Source organism: Suillus subalutaceus, assembly GCF_016647625.1.
Source record: "Suillus subalutaceus strain FC151 chromosome Unknown DFJ58scaffold_53, whole genome shotgun sequence".
NCBI lineage: Eukaryota > Fungi > Basidiomycota > Agaricomycetes > Boletales > Suillaceae > Suillus > Suillus subalutaceus.
The window spans coordinates 27129-50105 of NW_024540302.1; the positions used below are offsets into that span (position 1 = coordinate 27129).

General features: G+C 47.6%; 9 protein-coding genes across 9 annotated transcripts; 5 read left to right on the forward strand and 4 right to left on the reverse strand.

Moving 5' to 3' along the window:
• Positions 1 to 1154: 1154 nt before the first annotated feature.
• Positions 1155 to 3193, reverse strand: DFJ58DRAFT_788326 (uncharacterized protein). Its single transcript, XM_041390143.1, has 4 exons — positions 3000 to 3193; positions 2276 to 2944; positions 2173 to 2223; positions 1155 to 2140 (listed from the first exon to the last, which is right to left on the reverse strand). Exons 1-4 carry the CDS (start codon positions 3102 to 3104, stop codon positions 1388 to 1390), a joined length of 1578 nt encoding a protein of 525 aa, XP_041243874.1. The 5' UTR covers positions 3105 to 3193; the 3' UTR covers positions 1155 to 1387.
• Positions 3194 to 3412: 219 nt separating this feature from the next.
• DFJ58DRAFT_788328 (WD40-repeat-containing domain protein) lies at positions 3413 to 4983 on the forward strand. Its single transcript, XM_041390144.1, has 5 exons — positions 3413 to 3593; positions 3658 to 4138; positions 4196 to 4327; positions 4378 to 4690; positions 4742 to 4983. Exons 1-5 carry the CDS (start codon positions 3482 to 3484, stop codon positions 4751 to 4753), a joined length of 1050 nt encoding a protein of 349 aa, XP_041243875.1. The 5' UTR covers positions 3413 to 3481; the 3' UTR covers positions 4754 to 4983.
• A 2393-nt stretch (positions 4984 to 7376) lies between these two features.
• DFJ58DRAFT_882934 (aminotransferase) lies at positions 7377 to 9143 on the forward strand (the record flags this gene model as incomplete). The annotated part of the gene is made up of 8 exons (XM_041394578.1): positions 7377 to 7463; positions 7515 to 7581; positions 7640 to 7803; positions 7859 to 7944; positions 8037 to 8170; positions 8223 to 8261; positions 8285 to 8389; positions 8444 to 9143. The coding sequence occupies 8 exons, from the start codon at positions 7377 to 7379 to the stop codon at positions 8827 to 8829; spliced, it is 1068 nt and encodes a 355-aa protein (XP_041243876.1). The 3' UTR covers positions 8830 to 9143.
• Positions 8723 to 10397, reverse strand: DFJ58DRAFT_788332 (ribonuclease H-like domain-containing protein). The gene is made up of 8 exons (XM_041390145.1): positions 10139 to 10397; positions 9998 to 10083; positions 9876 to 9948; positions 9666 to 9854; positions 9418 to 9482; positions 9331 to 9362; positions 9211 to 9275; positions 8723 to 9139 (listed from the first exon to the last, which is right to left on the reverse strand). The coding sequence occupies exons 1-7, from the start codon at positions 10388 to 10390 to the stop codon at positions 9220 to 9222; spliced, it is 753 nt and encodes a 250-aa protein (XP_041243877.1). The 5' UTR covers positions 10391 to 10397; the 3' UTR covers positions 8723 to 9139; positions 9211 to 9219.
• Positions 10398 to 10405: 8 nt separating this feature from the next.
• On the forward strand, positions 10406 to 12177 carry DFJ58DRAFT_788351 (kinase-like domain-containing protein). The gene is made up of 9 exons (XM_041390146.1): positions 10406 to 10486; positions 10532 to 10640; positions 10696 to 10713; positions 10773 to 11014; positions 11071 to 11136; positions 11191 to 11373; positions 11425 to 11493; positions 11554 to 11769; positions 11824 to 12177. The coding sequence occupies exons 4-9, from the start codon at positions 10883 to 10885 to the stop codon at positions 12070 to 12072; spliced, it is 915 nt and encodes a 304-aa protein (XP_041243878.1). The 5' UTR covers positions 10406 to 10486; positions 10532 to 10640; positions 10696 to 10713; positions 10773 to 10882; the 3' UTR covers positions 12073 to 12177.
• A 919-nt stretch (positions 12178 to 13096) lies between these two features.
• DFJ58DRAFT_788361 (uncharacterized protein) lies at positions 13097 to 14955 on the forward strand. Its single transcript, XM_041390147.1, has 12 exons — positions 13097 to 13314; positions 13378 to 13416; positions 13473 to 13557; positions 13606 to 13640; positions 13688 to 13759; positions 13807 to 13874; positions 13926 to 13978; positions 14030 to 14172; positions 14224 to 14296; positions 14356 to 14393; positions 14443 to 14484; positions 14539 to 14955. The coding sequence occupies exons 1-12, from the start codon at positions 13222 to 13224 to the stop codon at positions 14833 to 14835; spliced, it is 1038 nt and encodes a 345-aa protein (XP_041243879.1). The 5' UTR covers positions 13097 to 13221; the 3' UTR covers positions 14836 to 14955.
• A 268-nt stretch (positions 14956 to 15223) lies between these two features.
• On the forward strand, positions 15224 to 16603 carry DFJ58DRAFT_383154 (uncharacterized protein). Its single transcript, XM_041380128.1, has 3 exons — positions 15224 to 15274; positions 15331 to 16257; positions 16310 to 16603. The coding sequence occupies exons 2-3, from the start codon at positions 15607 to 15609 to the stop codon at positions 16520 to 16522; spliced, it is 864 nt and encodes a 287-aa protein (XP_041243880.1). The 5' UTR covers positions 15224 to 15274; positions 15331 to 15606; the 3' UTR covers positions 16523 to 16603.
• Positions 16604 to 16627: 24 nt separating this feature from the next.
• DFJ58DRAFT_383150 (uncharacterized protein) lies at positions 16628 to 19238 on the reverse strand. Its single transcript, XM_041380127.1, has 2 exons — positions 18224 to 19238; positions 16628 to 18175 (listed from the first exon to the last, which is right to left on the reverse strand). Exons 1-2 carry the CDS (start codon positions 19111 to 19113, stop codon positions 16684 to 16686), a joined length of 2382 nt encoding a protein of 793 aa, XP_041243881.1. The 5' UTR covers positions 19114 to 19238; the 3' UTR covers positions 16628 to 16683.
• An 861-nt stretch (positions 19239 to 20099) lies between these two features.
• DFJ58DRAFT_383137 (uncharacterized protein) lies at positions 20100 to 21790 on the reverse strand. The gene is made up of 3 exons (XM_041380126.1): positions 20894 to 21790; positions 20383 to 20835; positions 20100 to 20326 (listed from the first exon to the last, which is right to left on the reverse strand). The coding sequence occupies exons 1-3, from the start codon at positions 21657 to 21659 to the stop codon at positions 20250 to 20252; spliced, it is 1296 nt and encodes a 431-aa protein (XP_041243882.1). The 5' UTR covers positions 21660 to 21790; the 3' UTR covers positions 20100 to 20249.
• Positions 21791 to 22977: the final 1187 nt, after the last annotated feature.

Here is a 22977-nt window from a genome sequence, read left to right on the forward strand (position 1 = left end):
ACTTCGCCCTGACTGAACTGGTTACTGCAACATAATCAAAATCTGTCTCTTGGACTGTACCAGTGCAGGCTCAAAACCTGCCAATGAGTTTTTTTCCCATTCGAACACGCCTTGAAGATTCACTGGTGGACAGTTCCTCAGAGGCTCATCTCAACTTCGCCCTGGCCAAAGTGGTTACTGCAACGGAATCGAAATCTATCTCTTGGACTGACACTACCAGTGCAGGTTCAAAACCTGCCGACGAGGTTTTTTTTTATCCGAACACGCCTTGAAGATTTGATGGACAGTTCCTCAGAGGTTCATCTTAACTTCGCCTTGACCAAAGTAGTTACTAATAATACTATCACAGAATCGAAATCTGTCTCTTGGACTGTACCAGTGCAGGTTCAAAACCTGCCGACCAGGTTTTTTCTCTCAGAACGCGCCTTGAAGATTCACTGATGGATATTTCCTCGGAGGTTCATTTCAACTTCGCCTGGCCAAAGTGGTTCCTACAACAGAACCGAAATATGTTTCTGTCGGACTTGCGCTTTTTTTTCTATTGGAACACACTTTGATTCACTCATGGATGAATTCCTCGGAGGCTCATCTTAACTGGTCTTAACCAAGTGGTTACCGCAACAGAATCCAAATCTGTGTCTCTTGCAGTCGGTTCGAAACCTGCTGATAACATTTTTGCAGTGTATAGATCCTCAGAGCTCCGTCTTACCTAGGCCCAGTCATTGCGCCGAAACCTCCTTTTTATGTGATAGTCTGTCCATGAAATAGAATTCACCTTCACGCCTCGTGCGGATCGTCTCAGAAACATAAGGTATACCCCTGAGATGTGCACGTGCCAACCTAGATTCTCGACGGACTAACCAAAACTGTCGGGATTCACCACCAAATGAAACATTGATGGGGCTGGAGGCCAGAAAGCTAAGGACAGAGTGAGTCTGACGGTCAGGCAGATGATGTAACCTCCCCAGCCTCGCTGAAGTCTCATCGATGAACACTCCAAGTGCTGTCGAAGAAACCTGCGATGCTTACAGGTTGACTTTAGAAATGCATCCAATACAACATATGATATCTGGATTCTGAACGGACCCCACTTAGTTATAACGGAAACTCGATTATTTGCAGGAGGATTTTGCTCTATTTTGCTGCATGTTGGGGTAATTACTGGCAGTATAGGGATATATACCAGGTGTTATAGCACATAGTACATACAGAATATGTTGGTCAGGACTCAAAAACTATAAACCAATATCAAGAACATGACGTCTAACATTGGTTCGACGCAGCCTCGCAATCCTTTTTAACGACATAAATTCTACAATTCTATACATCCTATTTCCCCCGCACAGCCATAGAGGAGGGTTTAGCAACATTGATTACAAATTCGTTTTCATCCTGCTCCGAGCTCTGTGTGGTGTCTCAGCGTCGCACACTCAAACAGATGAGATTTACAAGCCTTAATGATCAAGATGTTCTCGTCATCGAAAGTGACATCTATCATGTTCGAAGTCGTCTCGATGCGTTCCTCGTCCACAACGACCATGTAAGGAAGGTTTGTTACAATTTCTTCATCGAGTTGTTGGTGTTTGAATGTCGACGGTTCTGTAATAATGCGGCCACGAAAATCCTTGGAAGCTGCGGCACGCGACATGCGATACTTGTTGAAGTCGTACGTGCGCAAGCTATAAGATGTGCAATTGACATCATTTGGGGTAGCATGGACTGCTCTACCGCCGGCGACTTCTAATCGCAGGACGAAAAGGCTGTTAGGTACAGGGTCTAAAATGCATCGCGAACAGTTTGGACCCCATTCCTTCCAGGGCAAAACAGGGCTCTGACCCTCAGTATGTATGCCGCTTTGGCAGGCGGTGAGGAGTTTATCGGTGTCAATGATAAGGACGAGGCTGGGTGGACCGTCAACATTGAGAGCGATGAGCTGATTTTTAGCGTTTGGATAGAAGCGTACGTCCTGAGGGGCCATAGAACGACGGATGTCTGGGCTGATAGTTACAAATGGAGAATGCCGCAGGAATGTTCCCTCTGGTTGAAAGGGTAGGACACATTCTGCAACTCGGACTGGGGGTTTCCCAAGGTCAGAAAATGAAAAGATGCTCAGTTTGCATGGTAGAGGCGGCCGGTCATTCTGCATGATACGATCAAGTGATCTCGGTTCACGATACAGCAGTCATCCATCTTGCCGTATGGTTCCTGTTCTCGATAGACACACTATAATCAAATGGTAAGTGCAATCGCTCAAACAAACGCGTACTAGTCGTACCTTGAAGTCCTGTTTCTCTTGCCAGTTCCAAATCTGCATTCTTGCAGGACAAGCAGAATATTCATCGCAGATGCTCAAGAGCACTATGCGGTCCCCCCAGATTTTGAGCTTTATCTTTGTCTGGTCAAAGTGGCAGTTTGCTGAGATGTGTGGCTTGAAGGAGGTCAGGATCTCACTGGCAGCCAAAGGGTGCGGCTCGCTCGTGCTAAGGGTCTCCAAGTAAATTCGGCAAGAAATTTCTGCCATGTGGTTCGGCTCGAGTACCACAAAAGCAAACAAATCTTGTGATGGGTCCATGCAGACGCTGTGGACTCGGAAAGGAGTGTCTTTTGGCATCGGATAACTCTTTGCATCCCAGCGCCTATATAACTGGGACTCCGAAGTGCCTGAGTCCAGCATGCGAATTTGCGCGATCTGGGGACGATCATCCCAGGTATACAAATGCCCGAATGACATGGATACCTCGCCACCTGGCTGCAGAAAATGATCTACGATGGTGGGTTTAAACGCTCGCCAGGAACACATTTGATTTCTCAGTATCTCTAAGCGTTCTGCGGGAGATGTCATTGCGTCTGGCGCAGTAACCTCCACCATCTTTTGTCCTTCGAGTTCAATCGCATACTGCAGTGCAGAGGAGTCATCAAGGACTTTGCGAAGGTAGCGACACGTCTGAGATCAAGTACGATCAGTGAATCGATCCTTGACATGGATCGATATGACATACCGATGTACAACTCAAGATTGATGAGGCATGAAGGAAGGAGAACAAGTAGCACAATATCTCCACTGGGAGCGTGTGCAGACTCGGTGCTGATTTTGTGAAATCCATGTTTTATGAGAGTTGTCGTCCTGCTGGTTGGTCCTAGACAAGGATAGGGTATCAATCAATTGAATCATTAAATATTGCCCTGTTCGAACATAGACCAAGTCCCACGGGTTCGTGTTTCAGCTGTAGCACAAAGTTCTGCATGGAACCGTTCCGTATACAACTCTAGTGCTCTAGAAGACGCACACAGTATCATGCATTGAAATTCAATCATCTTCTTGCGTCAAATAGAACATGGTTCAGAAGCACATAATAAGTTTTTTTGTTAAGTTGGCGAAGTGGATTTTTGTGTAAATAGAGACAAACTTACATATCACTTGAACACTTTGCCTCCCACGGTTTTGTCCTTTCACCCAAACCCCACCCCTCCTCCACAAATAATGTCTCAACCAGGAGGCGACATACAAGAGCGGATCGCCGCCGCACGGCGCGAGGCGGAAGTTTTGAAGGAGAAAATTCGGGCGAGTAGGGAGGCCTCAGCCGACACAAGCTGTATGTTATTTTGTCGTTCTTGCCAATTCATTCTTGTTGGACCGGTCGGTAACATACTCTACAGTGCGCGCTATGGCTGCCGAGGTTGACACTCTACCTCGAATCGTTATGCGACCTCGGCGTTCACTCAAGGGTCATCTCGCAAAAATCTATGCTATGCATTGGGCCGCTGATCGTCGACATCTCGTCTCCGCCTCACAGGATGGAAAGCTTATTGTATGGGACGCCTATACGACCAACAAAGTCCATGCCATCCCTCTTCGCTCAAGTTGGGTCATGACCTGCGCTTATTCACCATCAGGAAACTTTGTCGCATGCGGTGGTCTTGATAATATCTGTTCTATCTATAACCTCAACAGTAGAGAAGCCAATGGCGTCAGAGGTGGGCGCGAATTGAGCGCTCACTCTGGTTATCTTAGTTGCTGTCGTTTCATCAACGACAGACAAATCGTCACTAGTTCTGGTGATATGACTTGTATGCTTTGGGATATTGAAGCTGGTGTGAGAGTGGTCGAGTTCAGTGATCATACTGGGGACGTCATGAGGTATGGTTCTTGCTATCTTGCTATACAATCACTTTATTGCTAACTCATGTCACATAGCTTGTCACTCGGTCCTAATCAGAATGTTTTCGTCTCTGGTGCTTGCGATGCAACCGCCAAGCTGTGGGATATCCGGAGTGGTCGGGCAACCCAGACTTTCACAGGTCATGAGTCAGACATCAACGCTGTTCAGTAAGTTGATGGTTTCCATGTGGCAATGCAGGGTGCTCATTGTTGTTTAGATTCTTCCCAAATGGCGATGCATTCGCCACAGGATCGGACGATGCTTCATGCCGGCTTTTCGATATACGCGCGGATCGTGAATTAAACAGCTTTACGCACGACAATATTCTTTGTGGTATCACTTCTGTCGCATTCTCCATCTCTGGCCGCATTCTCTTCGGTGGCTATGATGATTGGACATGCAATGTGTGGGACACTCTACGGGGCGAGCGAGTGGGTGTTTTGACCGGACATGAAAACAGAGTCAGCTGTTTGGGTGTAAGTGTGGATGGGATGGCTCTCTGCACTGGTAGTTGGGATAGCACACTCAGGGTATGTTTCATCGATTTTTATGGGCGATGAGGATTTGACGAATTACTGCAGGTTTGGGCATAATGGAAACTGTGGACTATCTCTTTCGTCATCTTGCTATATCCTCTATGCTCACCTGCGTGCGACGCTTGCGGCGTGCGCCTTCGAGTCGGTCCTTACTCATCATTAGTTTCGTGCTCGCTGGTATACATATATTGTCTCGTATCAGGTCATCTGCTGCTACCCAGATATTATTCCTTGATGTTCTTTTCTCCCGAACCGTATTTAGTCATGAATTCAAATCGTCATTCAAATTGGTGTTGAGTCAAACGACGCACAGGCGCCCGGGCAACCTTATGGACCTTGGTTTGCATCCTCGGATCTCCAGTTATTCCACAGACTCACATATTGTCTCTGCAGCTCAGCGGAGTGATGCGGTGATAGCTGACCGCGTTGAACATCGATGGCTTCTGAAGATCTGATGCCCTACCAACTGATCCCAGGCCACCTCGAACAACAGGTCTTTCTTGGCAGGGAGCCGCAGTCCCAGGGTATGTTATGTTCCCACAAAGGGCACTCACTTCTATTCAAGACCGCAACAGCAGCTTACTGAGTTTGTTAGTTCCCCAAGTTGCCTACTAAGAAGGATTTTAAACAGGCATTCCAATCCATTTTTATGCTGGCTGAGTCTCGTCGACTGTCACAGGCGGTATGGCTCGGCTAAAGAAGTTTATGCAGAATGGAGCACACTGCAACATCTGCTCCGAGTCTCCGTACTCACTTAGATGTAGCCGTCCAATCGAATTGGAGCAGTCATGGAGGACAAGACAAACGACGATTCCGCAATTGAGGTCGCAGTACGATGAGCACCGGTTGCACCAGATTCATGCAAGGTTCAGGGTGAGAATGTGCAGTGTCGAGTCTGATGACTGCCTCATCGAACAGCCTGAAGTATACATAGCAACACAGTCAATCGAATGAACTCGACCATCACCGCCGCGAAGGCTAAGAAGCTTTCAGACCAGCACAATTTGCACAACACGCACTAAATACAGAACCTCCAGAAGATTCTTGCCTCCTTATTTTACACAAGACATCAAACTTAGCTTTTTATAATTGCTCATCTCGAGGAGCTCGATTGAATCGGTGTGTTGACAATCCCGACTCTAACGGCATTGTCCAATTGATGGTTTATATCTAAAGATCTCCAAGAGATGTTGAATAGCTCCAGACCGCACACGACAAATCACAGTCGTTTGACAAATTTGTTCAAGATCTGGAGGGCAACCCTTTCAAAGCTCGAAATTCGGTCTCTGGAGGAAGTGAGGTCTGTGATCTGCATCTGAACAACGTACGTCGGATGTTGGCGTTCGCAAACTTGAGGAACAAGACAAAAGTGATCGTACTCAAGGGCAGCTAGGAGCACTCAGGATTGTGCCGAAAGGCTCGAGTTTAAGCGCTCTAACTTGAGCATTTAGTTGTTTACCTGGCCATCCTCTTGCGCTCAGGCGCTCGGAGTCCAACGTGCTATGGATCCTGACGTCCACTCGTCGTCTTCGAAGCTCACCAAACTTGAAGTTCAGGCAAGTTAGCATTTTGGAAGACCAGCTCGAGCCTCGCACAACAGCACCCCACATCAAGATCAACCTCACAACCGTTTCACGACGTGGGTCTTTCACAAGTCAAGTGATCTTGCCTCATCACTCGCACTGTTCTGACGGTTGGACTCTAATGCAAAACTCGACGCAAGCGCCAAACGGCCGGTATTATTAGTACCGATAGCTGTGTGGGTGCTAAGCGCCATCCGAGGTCGGAATGATCCTTCTAGGTGAAGTGGCAGCTCGGCTATTCGGCCCTGTCTCGTGCGACTTTGGTTTGTATTGAATGTGAAGGACGAATAAAAAAGAAACGTTGGTAAAGAACTCGACAACAAAAAGCTCCTCATGACCTTGCCAGTGGGGAATCGGAATATATATAATTCGGTGAGCTTATCCGGTTATTAATGACCCATATTAATGCGGGGAAATGGAACATTACGTGAGCTTGCCAGTGCGGCTTTATCTGGTTGTTACTAACGGTCTATTCATGATGGACCACCACTTGTTTGCACGCTTTTCGCAGATGTGACATACCATTATTATTTGGGACAAATCATTATATTTCAAAAATTGTGAGGTGGGCCGTCATAAATCGTCCGCTGCTAAACCCTAGGGAATAGTGCTACCCCCGTCATGCTCTCTTTATTATGGCAACAGTTTGGTGGCAATTCAGTCTTCTCCGTCATGCTGTGCGCAGTTTTACGGGTTTTTCCAGGCATGATAGTATGGCGCAGTATGGCGCTCGCCCACGTTTTCCCTAAACTCGTGACACCTTGTGATTGGGTCGAGAAACACTTGAGCTCGACTTTGCTGTGGTTTGTATAAAAGTGCTCTCATTCTATCTTAACATATCCTTCTGCTCGTGATACCCGTTAGGCCCAGCCAGACATGTCATTTCCTCCTCCTAGTCCACGTTCGACACTACTCCGGTTTGTTAGGCTTACTAGTTCGCAGACTGTAAATTGCTCGTCATGCTGTGCTGGTGCCATTGGGAACCGGTACATGTCCCAGGGTATCACTCGGAACTCCATGACAGGACAACCTACCACTCCGCTTGATATTGAGGTATGGAGAGTGATTTAAAAATTCCATTTTCATTACAACTATTCATGAAGCCCTCCCTACTCACTGTCACTAAAACAACGAGCCCGAAGGAGCTGCCTCCCTCTAAGAGCCTTATCTTCGGACAAACATTCGTGGGTCATTTTCTCGTGTTGTTTGTGTGTTGTGCTTCATCGTGATCCCAGTCAGACCATATGTTGAGAATCCCCTGGACTGACGCTACTGGCTGGGGGGCACCCAGCATTGTACCTTGTGAGATCCTTGGCTTTCGCAATAATTTTACTAATATGATCCATTGCGTGTATTCTAGTCAGCACTATCAATTTGTCCCCTAGCTCTACCGTCCTTCATTATGCTCAATCTTTATTTGAGGGTATGAAAGCCTACAGGCACGCGGGTGGCACCGTGACCTTATTCAGGCCTGAAATGAACATGAAACGTATGAATACCAGCGCACAGCGGCTAGTGCTTCCCGTACGCCCTATTTTTCCCTTCTAGAAAGATCATGATTCAATGCTTCTCGCAATAGGCATTCAACGGCAACGCGCTTATTGAATGCATAAAGGCGTTGGTCACCATTGACCGTAAATGGATACCTAATGAGCCCGGGCACAAGTCTTTACATTAGACCCACGTTAAGTGAGTGTCATAACCTTTTCTGAGGACACAAAAACTAAGGACAATGACGCTGCAGTTGCCACGAATAGCACATTAGTTATTGCTCCCCCAAAGGAAGCACTCCTTTTTGTGATTACCTGCCCTGTAGGGCCATACTACCCTCAAGGATTCAAGCCTGTGCCGTTATATGGCACTACGGAGTATATTCGCGCAGCGCCCGGAGGTTTGCATTACTGCTCGCTCCACCACCTAATAACGCAATCTCGGGCCTACAGGCATCGGTGCATATAAACTTGCTGCGAACTACGGCCCCTGTGTCATCGCACAAAAAATGCAGCCAATCAGGGCTACGCACAAAACTTGTGGTTACAAGGCCCCGGGCACTGGCTCACGGAGGCGGGCACTATGAACTTGTTTGTTGTTATTAAGGACAGGGGTGGTGGTAAGCATTTACCTCAGCGGTGTTTCTATCGCATTGAATCCGTCGCCCTCGCAGTGAGCGAACTCATCACGCCTCCTCTTGACGGAATGATTCTCCCGGGTGTCACCCGCGATTCTGTGTTAACACTCGCGCGTAACCATGTTTCCGGCGTTAAGCGCCTCCAAGGTCTTCCTGATACCATCAAGGTCTCGGAGCGTCCCATCAACATGGCCGAGATCGTCCAATCCTCGAAGGAGGGACGACTTGTCGAGTTATTTGGAACTGGCACGGCGGCTGTTATCAGCCCTGTCGAGAGAATTGGATACAACGGAGGTGAAGTCATGATACCAACTGGTGAAGACGGTATGGGTCCCGTCTCGAGGCCACTTTGGACAGAGCTGGTGGGTATCCAGACGGGAGCTATCAACAGCGACTGGAACTACGTGGTAGCAACGAAGTAGTGCGGAGGCTGTTCATACCGGGTATCTACGTGTGCTTTCTTAGCTAGAACCTATATTCCTTTGTACAAGATCATGTATTGGCGCTCGCTGGCGTAGGATACGGGATATCAATTACGAAGGCGCACACATGCATACAGAAAGCCACATCTAGGGTGGGCCCGGCATATGAATATTTGAATGACCATTGCTGACAGTGGACGACTTTCCGTAGGCTTGATTAAAATATCATATCATAAGGGAGGCGAGCCGCAATTCCGCTGCTCATTTCCAATGAATTTACAATCATGTTTCGTTTGCCCCCCTCCTTAGGCTATTGAGGGGGAAGCAGTTGGTGTCAGCAAAGATAAAACGATGAAGGTGCCGAACGCAAAGTGTACGCACATTTACTCATCAACATGACTTCCTAGACGGTTGAACAAAGATGTTTTGGCGGTACCATGATAATTCTATGAGAATGAGATTATTCTTCAAGTCTATCGACGATTCAATATCACTACCTACCTTGAATGGAATCCATGATGTCATCCAAAGCTCTTGTACATTGTTCAGTTACTGCACCAACGGCGATGCTAAGTCTCCAGCACTTGCCTATGTTTTCCGGCTAATGCGTCCTTCGGAACTTGATTGTCTGGAAACCATCTACGACATAACTCCTGCAGGACATAAATAAGCTGTCAATTGCCGTTATTTGGTTATATCTCACTTTTATTGATGACACATCTTCGGAAACATGCATTGGCCGCTGTCGTCATGATCACAGAGATATCTTACTCACCAACAATCCTAGCATGATGTCTAATCAAGTTGTGCATGCGTGAGCAGGATAGACTGTTTACCGGTAATGAAGCCAAGTCTATAACTTCAGGCATCTCCTCCACCAAGAATGATCGGTCTGCATGAACTGAGTTGCCAGCTAGAACCGCAGTCCGTTTTTGCGGCACCCATTTCTTGATGTACTCCAAAACAACTTTTGCAACATACTCTCTCGTGTGAGGCGATGTCATGCAGGCTTGCGTTAGACCAGACTGAATGTTTATTTCACTGACTGTCAAGTAAGCACGCTGGGTAATGCATTGAAGACGAGCCTTTCCATGTTGCGTTATGCACCACTCATCCATACTGACCGTTCTCAGTATTCAAGATTGTTATATCAATATAGAAGGCTCACGAATTTAAAACTGCCTTGTCAGTCCTGATAACGAACTGGATGCCTTGTTCATCGACAAGCTCCAGGTCACCATTTGTGATCAATACCTGGACGTGAAGATGGATTCCAATCACTGCTAGTTGACCGATTTGAAGCACTCACTGCAATTTCCAAGATTTTGTCCTTTCTAGGATCGAGTCCAGTCATTTCGCAGTCAATCCAAACCATGGGACCTGAGTTGAAATCAAGTGGCGTTTGGGGCGACATTCCAAGAGAGTGGAACTGAGGGTTTTGAAGATAACTTTGTGGGAGACAGCCTGAGAGACGCCGAAGTTGAGACAATCGATGCGTTTGTGTTATTTGTCGATTCCCGAAGCGTACAACTTGATACAAGACTCGGGTAAAAATCATCATGAACAAGTCCTACCAAAAAAGGTCCGAATCTCCTTTTACTCCAATTACAAGATGTGACGTCGACTCGAAGTTGACTAAGTGACTTGTGACTTATGGGTATGTTTTCTCTTGGTGCACAAGTTGAATGCTAATGGTGACCAGTCGAATACAAATACATGATGAACAATGGCAAACCATATATGAAGCTAGCGTCTGTCATAGCAGTGACAGCTTGCAACTTGGAGTACAAAGGATTATCTTGCGTCTGCCAGTGTGTCTTCATGATTCGTTTCGAACAGCCGGTTATATGATCATTGTGTTGGCAGAATCATTGGTCAAACAAGGTCAGACATAACATCACATCAGTGCCTATCTCCATCCTTCCTGATTGGTACTCTCTCAGTGCCCACTGAGTACAACAAAGGTACATAAGGAAGCTTATATATAGGCGCCGTGCGGCTTGCTGTGGTCTCCATCACCTTATCGTTTCCCCGCGCCCCATCCCACTGTACAATGCCCTTCAATTTCGCAGACATCACTATAAATGACCTTACAGGAAGGGTTATCAAGACGGAGCAAATCGCCAACGGACTCTGCGGAGAGGTATGGAAGGGCACCTATACAATAGGAGGTCGACCAGTCATTGTACGATTCGGTGATGGTATTCAATTCATGATATATCTCACACATACTCGCTGCAGGTAGCTGTGAAGGTCATGAGATCGACGTTGTTTCTCAACAGTCAAACTGCAGAACAAACAATGCGGGTAAAATATCCTATTTCACAAGTGAAAATTTGTTATTCAGTCAAATGTTTCCAGAGGCTCCTGCGAGAAACAGGAGTATGGAGTACATGTATTCATCCTCACTTAGCCCCGTTTATTGGTGTATGTTATGAGGTTACACGAGGATATCAAGTCCCCTGTTTGTTATCTCCATTCTATAAGAACGGAACCATCATGCAGTACCTAAAACACAATTCAAATGCTGTGCGGATGGACTTGGTACACATTTCACTCTACTGATTTTTACCGCGTTTACGAATGACTGGACAGCTTCGCCAATTTATTTCTGGATTGGCTTATTTACATGGTCGTGCTATTGTTCACGGGGACCTCAAACCTGTCTGGCACCCATTTCCTTCATATTTTGCGATGCCGGAGCTGATGTGATTATCTTCGCAGACAAATATTCTCATCGACGACGCAGGCAATGCGGTGTTAGCCGACTTCGGACACTCTCGAATCCTTGGGGCTTCTGGGTTCACGACAAGCACAATAACCATAGCTGGCACGTTCCGCTACATGGCGCCAGAGTTGATGGTACCTGAAAATCCAGATATAACACCAACACCAACGATAGCATCAGATATTTGGGCGGCAGGGATGACGGGCCTGGAGGTGCGTTTGCAAATAATCGTAGCCTAGGCGCTGGATTTTGATTTTGATTCTTAGATTCTCTCCAGTAAGGTCCCGTATGCGGAATTCACGGAGAGCCAATTAGTCGCAGCTATGGTGGCTAATAAATTACCCAACAAGGCACACTACCCTCTCGTTCGACACGGTGCATGGTCTGCGTTTGAACATTGTTGGAAAAAGAACCCGAGTGAACGACCAGATGTGCAGCGATTGAGCAATTACTTAGATGAAAAATATGGGTCTGACTCGAGTCGGTCAGCCAGACCTACTAGAACTCGAGGTTGAACAGATGTAGACATAACTACTTTTTCCCTGCGTTTTGTTGTATTTTCTGCACCTTATACCACATAATAAATTACTTGTTGGTGTTGGGGCGTCCCCCCTCTCTTATGCGCATACGGAACTTGAACGTAGCCCGTCATGAAGGAGCAGGCGAATATGCCAATTGGGCAATGAGCCTGACAAAGGCCGTCCGGGGCAGGCCTCAGCAGCTCTCTTTTTTTCTCTTTTTCTTCTTCTTTTTTCTAAGGAAAGAGAAGAAGAAAAGAAGAAGAAAAAAACAGTCGAAAGTAATGAGTCGAGTAATGCGTCGAGAGTAAATCGTTCGTCTGTGCAATTTAACATCCATTCATTCCTATTATGCTGTTTTGAGAACGTTTTGAGTACATTATCTGCTATAAGGGAGAGGGGGGCGGGTGCGACGAAACGAGAGTGTAGTCTAGCAGTAGAGGACTGCAATGCAAGTACTACGTGGTAGTACGAAGCAACAAGGGTGAGAAACTCGCCGCCGAGTAGACCTCATTCTATGTACGTTCTCGTGCCTCGACTCGACTTACTTAGAAAATTACACTGCAGCGGAAGCAACCTTTTTGAACACAGAAAAGGCGTGACAAAGGCATGAAAAATGGACAAATTTGGAATACCTTTCTGGACGACGAATATGAACCTTGATTTTAACAAATTTGAGAGCTTTTTGCACGGATGAAAAGTTTAACTTATGAGGCATCACAAGCTCCTACACATGTTTTATATTCTTAGACTTAACTACGACAGTTAATAATCGAGAATGAACTGGATGATTCTATGTGAGAATAGAAAACACTCAGAGGAGCTTGTGATGCCACATAAGTTAAACTGTTCATCCATGCAAAAGCTCTCGAATTTTTTAAATCAAGGTTCATATTCGTCGTCCAGAAAGGTATTCCAAATTTGTCCATTTTTCATGCCTTTGTCACGCCTTTTCTGTGTTCAAAAAGGTTGCTGCCGCTGCAGTGTTAGAATATAAACTACTCCTTTTTTAACAGTGACACGTGACCGTGTTGCGTCGCGCTCCTAACGGAGTTTTGAGTCCCTGACTTTTCTTCTATACTTCAACAGGTTCAACCAAAATCGTTGTTGCGTTAATCCTTCAAGCTCGCGTTCCTCAGTTTCAACATGGGTAAAGAGTCGGATGATGCAGCCCCTCGAGAATACCCGTACTTCTGGTCCAAGGGGTCGAGTATAGCTTTACCAGACTTTCTGATGAAGGTATCGGATTACAGCAATCGCCAGGCTCTTGTTCTCTTCTGACGCGTCCATGTATTATGTCAGTATAAACCGTCGATGGTCCAGAATGACGGCACAAAACCAGTGAGCCTATTTACTGTAATCCCGTACTTACTGTATATAACCTAGCATCCATGAAGTGGATATGGGTCGAAGGAAGTAACCGAAACCAGGATACAACTGAATCTGATGCAACTGCTGCTATCAGTGAGGCTTCAGCATTGCGTATGTTACGTCATTAATGTGCTCCGGCTCACTGACAATCTACCTTAGTGAAGCAAGTGTCGCAGAGAGTGGAAGAGATCAAGGCAGGTATTCAGTGTTATTCGGTGCTCCTTCCCTAAACGTATAGCAGAACGATGATTCTATTCCTATGCGCTCTAGCAAAAAGACAGGAGCAAAGAGCAAAAAGGATGTTCGTGAGAAGGTGATTCGTTTTCACACTTGAAACCTGTATACTCAAGGGTTCGATAGGTACAAGCAGACGCTGCCGAGAAACTGAAGGATATATCCATTAAGCACAACTACGTTTGTGGAAAATGGTTAGCGTTCCTGATAAACACCATCAGCAACTGCGAATAATTTTTGAACAGGTTGATATTCGCTCCCGCAGACAAAGTAGACGTAATATGGTCCAAGATCGCCAGTAAGTTAGACTTCTATCATAATCAGTGCATCTGTCACTGAAATCTCCAAGCATCGCTCGTTTCTGGCGCCCTTGCTTCAACTTGCGCATATCTGACGAAAGTAGCAACATCACCGTCGAATGAGACTCCGCACTATCAACACGTCATCTGTCTCTATATCCCAGATGTCTACGACAAAGATGCCGTCACAGATGTTGGCATCACTGCCATTTTCTCTATTTTCGAGTGTTGATTCTCCAAGCAGGTCATGAAGGTGCTCTTGAGAAACCACGGTGTCAATCTCAGTGGCGTAAAATCGGATCTATACACAGGAGCAGGCAAGTATCAAACTGACTTGTTGAAATTACATGACGATGACTTCGGTTTCCGAATTCAGGACTCGATAGCAAACACTCGAGCGGAATCCCACCAACAGTAAGTCTCGTCAAACTTGAAGATGATACACGATTAAGGATGTGATCAGGTGTGGAAAAACACTTCTCTACTCGCAGATTCCGAGATCAAGGCAAGTGTATAGCTACGATGAGGGCATACAAACGTTATTCATACTCCTATGCAGGCCCTCAAAGATGCCTATTTCTCGGAGCTGAATACTGCTTCAACATCTACGGAAAAACCTGACGAACAGAAGGACCAGCCTTCCATCGCTGCAAAGAAAAAGCCCATTCTCAAGAAGAAAACCAAAGAAGATGATCCTTTTGCATCTGAGGACGAGGCTGATGCTCAAGAAGCGGAACGGAAACAAAAGGTGCAAGCAAGGGGGAAACCAGGAAAGAGATCCCAATCAAGCGATATGGATGCGGACGCAGACGAGAGTGACAAACCAAAAACAAAGAAGAAGAAGAGTACATGGTGACTACCCCACTCATTACATTGTCGTTGTTGTTTTTTGTGATCCTATGTTGACTCGCCTTGTGTATATTATTTCTGCTTCCTTTGTTTTTCGAACCAGTTCGAACCACGGACTATCATCGCATGTGTCATGTGTCAGCCCACGAGTATTTCCGTCGCGGTCTCCCGTGACGACAATCAGGGTGCGCCCTCGAAACTGTGATGTACCTTTCCCGTGTTAACTCTGCACGTGTACGGAGTAGATACGGCGCTATCCACCATGCAGCGAGCTTTATATGAACATCAGTTACGGCATGATTAATCTGCACGGCTAGGCCTACAGCAAACATACCACGATCAAGCCTTCAAACTTTGTTCCAACGAGTGTCGTGACAGACGGACTCCCCTTGGTAGCGCTTGTCGCTAAGAAGTTTATCATCATGCGGGTAGCTGCCGGATCCTGAGTGAGAATTTCCGAAGCCAGATCCACGAATGCCGTCGATGATCTCGAGGCATTCAGAGCTTCCATGCCCATCAATCATGATGGATATCTAGAAGACTTCATATCCGTTTCATGGCGACTGACTAGGCGTCAACAAACTATAAGCGCTGATTTCAGCAATCTGAGCTCCCACTCCTCCGAAGGTTTTCTCTGTTCATCCCGCTCTGATATCAACCTTTGCGTCACTTCATCCCTGCCCCCACACACGCCGAGAGCATATATGCTGCCCGATTTTAATACTTCTTCCGTACTGGCGACAATCCACTTTACTCTTGACCTAACAGCTACGACTACATGTGGAACTCTTGGAGCTCTCGGCACGATTCCAGGCTTGAACAAAGAAGAATTTGCGGCCTGCTCAACAAACTGAACGTGACAAACTTCGATTCCGTTGCTACCAAGTTGATCGAGCGTCTTACAAATTGTAGACGGCGCGGTGGCGTAGAGACCATCGAAGCCTTTGCTGATTCGATTGCACTCCGTGCAGTCGAGGACACCCGACGCTCCTCCCTCTACGCTTATCTTTGCCGAAGAGTTGACAGAGAGCTTGAGATGGAGGACAGGCGGTGGACATGGCTTAACGATGGCACACGACAATCATCACACCCATCATTCGCCAGTATCCTTGTCGACGCTTGTGAAAGCAGATTCACGCAAGCTCTTGATGAGCGGGCAGCACATCTGTTCCCCTTGGTCGAATTCATAGGGGATTTATTGTTGGATGGTGTTTTGCCCATCGCCGACGTTCAAGACCTGGTGCACCAGCTCTTCACTCTGGCGGAACAAGGCCAGGAGGGCAGTGCCATTGCGCTGAGCAGGCTGTGCCGCAGAGTTGCTGGAGAACAAGAAGGAGTGTACATTCTAGAGCAATTAGGTGCTTCGGGTAGCATCGAGAGAGTGCTGGAGGAAGATATCATCACGCCAAAAGCTCGTTACCTTCTGATGGTGAGTCATCGGATTATATTGTTGATTCGCTTGCTCAACTTTTCTTTTCAAGGCTGTAGTGGACTTGTTCCACCGGGAGCTTGTGGATGTCTTTGACTCAGCAGGGCTTAGAAACGAGATTTACAATCTTGATGACGACGAGGAGGAGGTCTCATCGGAACTCGATTCGACTGCCTCAACAGATGTTGGTGATTCACTTCCTTTGAAGACAACAACCTGTGAGTCGGAGGACCAAGCGGAGGTTTCTAAGCTGGACGTAGAGTGAGCAGAGGCCGACATCTATCCCGCATTTGTTCCACCCTGAAGGTCATTGAACGGCTCTGAACATGCGATTGAAGGGAGATACCAACAAAGTGTACTATAGATACAAATGAAGATGGATGCGTGCCGAGGACAAAATATGAACATAAAAATACCGAAATGATTTCATTCAGTGGGGACCTGCTTCTGTCTCTTTGCTTGCGAGTCTTGTTCTTCATCTGCTACATGAGACCGCTTTTTCGCTCTGATCTTTTTCGTCTTGCGACGATCCTTGCCTAATGCGTCTGCTCCGCTATCAGAGCCCTCCACATCTTCCGTATGAGGCTTGTATGCAGCTGAGTCTACAATTTGTCGTTTGCTCCGTCTCCGTTTCAGGATGTGGGTCAATCGCTGCGGACCTTTCGATAGTGGATCTTGAGGGACATTGTCCGCTTCTACGTCAGCACGAGTTTCTTTATCAGAAACAGATTCCTTTCGTCGACGTTTGAGTTTGGGAGAACTGCCTTCTTCATCCGACAGCTCTTCACCTGACGCTGAGAATAATGAAGACGTGTGCTTGTATAGCTGCGCCTCAGACAAGGACGAGCCAAATGATGTTGCAATTGATCCTGCGGTGGAAACGGGTGGCCGCGAGATCGATGTCACCGGTGAACGCCGCGACGCCACTGAAAATTGTGGCGAGGTGGTAGCACTCTGCGACAGGGATGCGACAAGCTTTGATACTGTGGTTGATTTTCGGCCCTTCTTCTTGTATTGTACTTCCTCCCCAGGTTGGAGCAGGAAGAACACCTCATTTTCCCGAATCAGGTCCACTCCGACTAGTTGCCGCAAGATGCCGACCAGATAGGGATTGAAGTCCAAGGCCTCGATATTGCCAATCAAGCGGGGATAGTCCTCATAAGTTGCTGGACCATGGTCCTGTATCTCCTCTTCGTCCATCAGCTCCTTGTCACCAAGAGAGCAACCGGGTACTACGAAGCATACTCTTGGCCCACCTTCCTCTTTAGGTAGACTGACTTTATGGAATCGACAGTTAGAGCGAGTGACAGGTGAACTTGTCGACGCAGCGGAACACTGAACGTTGGAAGAGGGAGCACGTGGCGGGGCTGAAACCGAAGAGTAATCCTTTTGGCGCTCAGGGTTGTGGGAAGGCTCTGGAGATACCATCTTAGTGTTGTGAGTCTGAAGTGGCACAGAAGGTAGAAGTGGCGGTCGATGGCGGTGATGCATGGCACCATGTGTATGGAAGAGCGGCGGGGGAACGGGGGGATGTTGGATTGAAGAGGAATCACTTGGAGCAGAGGACACGATAGAAGAAGCCCGTGACCCATTAGCGCTAGTGAATTGAAGAAGCTTGGCGGCGGTACTAGCGCCAGAGCTTGCTGATCCATGATCACTATCACCATCCTTAAGGTCGAAGAGCTTCCGCTTCCGGCGGCGACCTGGCGCAGCCCGCTCTGCTTTGTGATCTCCTTGAGATTTCTTGTGTCCGCTTGACATCGAACGAGTGAGACGACTCGAATTTTGTACTGGTGATGTCCTCTTCCGCTTGGAAGGCTTCATTTGAGATTCTTGGTCTTCAGCATCTCCAGATCCCCTGGGTTCACGGACGTCAGGAAACTCGTGTGGTGTGCCCGGGACATTAGTGAAGTGTTCCCTGTGAACCCGTTGAGTATAAATCAAATGTTCGTATTCAATGACGCACAATCCATATTTGGAAACAGAATCCTCCTGGTTGTCGTCTTGCCCAGGTTCGCGAACGGATTCTGGTAGTATCTCACTGTCGGGTGCCAGCGATTGCAATGGTTCTTGTTCTGATAGAGGACTGAGTAAGGGGGAGTCCACGGGTCCAAGGACCTCTACGGGGAGAGCTTCAGCTGATGCTAGAACCTCTTCGGGGCGATCATGGTCTGATGGAGGCGTTTGGTCTGATACTGTCGGCAGAGCACTTCTGGCTGCCTGCTGAACTTCCTCAGATTTCAGCGAAGCTACGGTGGTGTTTTCCGCTACTGAGCGGTGTTCGGCGGCAGGCTTCGTTGATGGTTGATCGGTTTCATTCTCTGCATCAGCATCGACAGACGAAGGATGGGATACGCCAAGCTGCGTAGCTTCCACGAATTCAGATCTACCACCGTCTTGGTTACTAGTGAATGTTCTGGCTGGACTTGGTTCAGTGACTGCAACGTTGTCGGAAACATCAATCGTCGTTGTATCAATTTCAGATCGCGACGCTAGAGCACTCGTAACGGAGGCCATAACATCGTCAGAAGACGGGAGCGGTAGATATGCATGAGAGGGAGAAGGCATGCCAAAGACATCACCTATATCCACACTAGTCGGCTCGCCCTCTCGAGGCGTGAAAAGACCACTTGGACTGTTGCTGCCTTCGGATGGCGATTCCCGACGAGAGAAAGTATGCAACATTGATGTGGAGACGGGTACTGAAACTGGAGTGGGTTGGCCTGGTGTAGAGTGCGGGCTGATGATGATGTGAGGGGTGCCTGGGAGTTTGACCAAACGTGGAGTCTGTTGTAGATGATTGGTCCCAGAAGAGATAATAGGGTCTGACACGGAAGGATCACAGAATATGGGCATTGGGAAGACCGAGACATTGTGATTATCAAATGAGGATGGTTCCGCAGAAGTAGGCTTCGGTGTGACAGGAACAGTCTCCGCCAGTGTGTTGACTGGACCAGCGGCCTGAATCTCCGGCTCCTGTGAAGCATGAAGTTAAATAATAAGACATTTAAAGGTTAGACTCACCACCGAGGCTTCTGTAGTAGGAGGCTCCTCAACTACATATTCGCCATCGAGATCAGACACATCCCCGGCAAAAGATGTTACTTCAATCCCTTCGCTCACCCCACGAGGAATAGGAGCAGTAGATTCCATCTCTACAACAATAAAAATGGGCTCGTCGTTAGGTTCGCCAAGTTGTTTCTCGAAAGAGCCACCGAGTGTGGAAGTAGGAACATCAGAAGGAAGAGAGTGATGTTCGACATTCTCCAAAGTTACGTTCTCAAAACCATTTTGGATCTCCGTGGTTGGAGTCGGTTTGATTGAGATGGATGATTCCACCATAGCATCTAGATGCTGCGACTGAAGTTCCCCATCCCCAGACTCCGATGCCTCCGTTGGTCCCATAATGTCACCTGTTCTAGCAGCATTTAGTGATACAATTTGTGACTGAACCGTGAAGTCACCGACCGGCTTGCTCGATGCCTGGAGGAGACGTCACATCTTCGCCAAGAAACTCAGCGGCGATCATGCCGCTAATGTCGACCAGCGTGGTCTCAACTTTTTCGGTCACGTTTGCTGAAGGTAACACTTCACAATTGAGAAGATCAAAGAAACTCTCCACTACGACGCATTCATCAGCATTCAGCCGGGAGTCCAAAGGAAGCGGAAACTGGTCGGCTTCTGGAGCCTGAATATCGTCTTCCTCGACAACCTCCACGCCTAGTCCGTTCCGGTCGTCGCTCTGTTCGTCCGGTTCCTGACGAATCCCGTCATCATACCCAAGGTCACTGGTTCCTAGTGGAATAGGACCTTCTGGGGCTTCTTCGCTCCCATCCTCTTCCTCATTATGTTCCGCATCGACATCAATGACATTATCCTGGGCTTCTTCAATGTCGTCAACCCCCGCTCTTGGAGAAGAAGTTTCGAGGTGTCCAGCGCGGCTAGCAAACTTTCCCCGCGGGAATGCGGGAGGCCAATTCCAGTCAAGATGTTCAGTAGATTTGGAGTAAGGCCTGGGGGACAGACATTGATCCGCTATGAAATTCATCAAATGACGAGGTAAAGATCACTGAATGAGAAAGATTTTAGTGAAACCATGACACGAAAAGTGGTGCATGGACAAACTTTGCTGCTCGTCTTGAGACAGGTTGTCCGCGTCTCGATATAAATGGTCAAGGATATTATCGGGTTCTTCGTGCTCCCCGTGGATCCCTCGCACATTCGAGAGCTGGTAATCATCCACATGACTACGACTGGATCGCGCCTCGACAGGAGATGACGGAGGGGGGCTCGAATCAGGGAGTGCTTCGTCGGTCACGTCTACATTGACTACAGCAGGTTCTGTCTTGGGCACCCCAGAAGGAGGCCCGTCATCCTGCATTATGTTGGAAAAAAGTGTATCTACGTGTGCGTCATGCACGGGAGTAAGACTAGAAGGAGAAACGCCGTTCAGCTGATCTTGCGCATTAAAATCGCCACCAGTGTAGAAATCTTCTGCGTATGTTCGTGGACCTTGCCATGGATCAGGCAGTTCCAGAGGTAGAGACGGTTGATGCTGCATAATAGACGGAGGGAAATCTTGATTAAAAGGCCAATTAGCGCATGGTTGATGTTTTGTTTGTCAGAACATTACTACCTTCGACTTCTTCTGCATCGAGTTGGCCTTCTTGTTCATACAGGACGGTACCATTGGGGCCTAACTCGTCCTCTACCTCATCAGGAGGCAGTTGCGAAGACCCATGCTGCCTGCCACTGTATGCAGCTTCGTGTACAGGAGCTCGAGTATCATCTTCCTCGTCCGAGCATATCTCAATGATGTCCGGACTCTCCTCCCTAGAAGATATTTCCTCCACCTCAATTTTCTCGACTTGAGGATCGACAAGGCAGTGGCGGCGATTTACGGTCCAGTTCCCGGCTTGGTGATGACCGTGATAGCCCTCCCCCTCTCCCTCTGTACCAACGACCTCTGTTTCCCTATCAGAATATTCTTCATATTCTTCCTCACTTTCAGCACCTGACTCAGAGTCGGAAAGCAATCCAATAGGATTTTGCTCAGCACCAAGGCCGGGGCCCTCTCGCGGGTCTTTGGCCTTTCCTTTCGCGCGTCTGCTCCGGATATCAGCAAACGAATCTTCGAACGACTGATCCGAGAATGTTTCCTCGGCAGCTGCGTCAACATCCTGTGACCGGTGTTCGTCAAGGGCAGTATCTTCTTGAGTCTCCTCGCCGAGTGCTCTGCGCAGAGCACTCGTAATACCATCAATCCATTCGTCGAACTCTGATTTGGTGAATTTATCATACGGGTTGTGAATGGGCCGTCTCAGCGACTTGGGAATTGTGGAGACGGGTGTAGTTTGTGGTGCAGGAAGGATAGGAAATGGCGAGCGCCAGCTGGTCGACATTCTTGTTGGTCGCTGTGGCAGCGACAGACTCGCAAGAGTAAAGTCGATATCTGATGATTTTGTGAAATGAAAAGATGAAGAGAAACGCGTCTTGTCAGTGGTCACGAGCAACAAGTTAGGATGAATGAAACAATACGAGACAACGCATTTTGAACTCAGCGACAGCTAGATCTTATGTTATTACCTTATTCAAGTTATTCTGACAGTGGACTCCAAGTGGGCTCTTCCGAAATTTGGTTGTTGACGATGACATGAAATAGATCGACGAGTCTGCTGCTTAACGGGTAGACCTTTGCAGTAAGTTTGAAGCCTCTGTCTTTGGATCTGAGACAGAACGACTTGCACATCCCTCGTGCGTAATTAATCATTTCGACATGTCTTTCTCCTTGAATCGAGCAGACTGCAACGCATTGAGCAGTGGTCTCCCATAGACAGCCCTTTATAGACGAAGGAAGATAGTCGCTCCTACTAATGATTGAGCAGCGACAGAGAGCTGTGCGAGATATGGTGAGCGTTATGATATGTTCGATGCCTAGCATGACAGTCCCAGTAATTTATTCACGGGTGCCGAGCAATCAAAGGGATCAGTCCGTTACTCCATTGCACATTTAATACGTGGACGTCATTGACAATAGGGTAGCAGTTCAAGTTCGCTCGCAGTATTCCCACTTGAACACATGTACTGGCACGATGCAACCACGGAGATTGTGCATCTTTGGCTCTTCCATTATCACGCCACATAAAAAAATATGACTGGCTGCTCACGCGCACGTCCGAGGATGTGGATGAGCATCAGCTCCGCGGGCGATCTGTTAAATGAAAGCACACAAGGTTCTACAAGCCGGTAGCTTGGCCGCGGCCCCAGCCACTGTTTCAAGCTACTGTACCGACGAAGAGTCCCCCATGGGAATTTAATCAATCGAGGATCCGGCACATATAGCAGCGTGTACCGTGTCACAGGGGAAATACAATAATCAATCAGATCAGTCTGTGTCCTCGTATTTCGAAGTGGCACAGTGGAATTTGGAGCTCGGCAAAGGCCATGACCCACACAACACCAACGAAGCACAAGTCGGGGCTCAACAGGTAGACACCTAGCAACTGGCCATTATCATTAAAACAAATCCTCAGAGTTCGCATGCTTGACACAACGCGAGAATAGCCCAAAGTTCATATCAGATTGTTGATCTCCCGGGACTCGATCTCGAATTGAAGCTGAGCACTGATCGATGATCGTCCGACAAGATCGAATTGCTAGAATCACATGGGCCTACGGGACCAGTGGTTAGTTAAGAAGACTTTTGGGTTGTAACTTAGT